Source organism: Penaeus monodon, chromosome 32, assembly GCF_015228065.2.
Source record: "Penaeus monodon isolate SGIC_2016 chromosome 32, NSTDA_Pmon_1, whole genome shotgun sequence".
Classification (NCBI taxonomy): domain Eukaryota; kingdom Metazoa; phylum Arthropoda; class Malacostraca; order Decapoda; family Penaeidae; genus Penaeus; species Penaeus monodon.
In genome coordinates, this window is record NC_051417.1 from 23893839 (window position 1) to 23894407 (window position 569).

General features: G+C 39.2%; 1 protein-coding gene across 18 annotated transcripts in view; it reads right to left on the reverse strand.

The window, feature by feature from the left end:
• Positions 1 to 569, reverse strand: part of LOC119593731 (myoneurin-like) — a 102537-nt gene that overhangs the window by 50517 nt on the left and 51451 nt on the right. The window contains exon 6 of one of the 18 annotated variants that reach the window (XM_037942709.1): positions 38 to 433. The exons of the other annotated variants lie outside the window; for them this stretch is intronic. Coding sequence (XP_037798637.1) covers positions 53 to 433 — 381 coding nt within the window. The 3' untranslated portion in view covers positions 38 to 52. Of the gene's footprint in view, positions 1 to 37; positions 434 to 569 lie in introns of those variants that run through there. 18 annotated transcript variants of the gene reach the window in all.

The window sequence follows — 569 nt, forward strand, 5'->3', positions numbered from 1 at the left end:
AAAGTTGGAATAAAGGGAAGATAAAAATCTGAAGGTCACAGTATTTAATATATCAGAAATTTTGTCCTAAATTGTTTCCTGTTGAGGTACTGGTACATACTATCTTCACCCCTGAATGAGTAAGCATGTGTCGACTTAAATGACATTTAGATGTTCCACGGTACTGACAATGTGGACATGCAAAAGGTTTCTCCTTCATGTGGCTGAGGTAGTGTTTCTTGAGATTACTTTTTGTTGTTGCACTGTAAGAGCACTGAGTACATGAAAAAGGCTTTTCCCCTGTATGTGTTCTCATGTGATTGACAAAATTTGTGGCAACATTTGTGGTATATGAACAGTAGGAACAATGGTGTCGTTTCTTGGTTGTCTTGTAACACATACTTGTTCCACGAGTTGCTTGCCAAGGAGTCCACTGATCACTCTCCAATCCTACCTGTTAAGGACACGTGTCGTACTATTATGAATTCATCACAGTTCGAATTACTTATTCCCCTTTTCCAAATAGTTTGAAGAGGGAGTGTTAACCGTCAACAAAATAGACCATGTGTTGCTGCGTCCTCTTTCTCCTC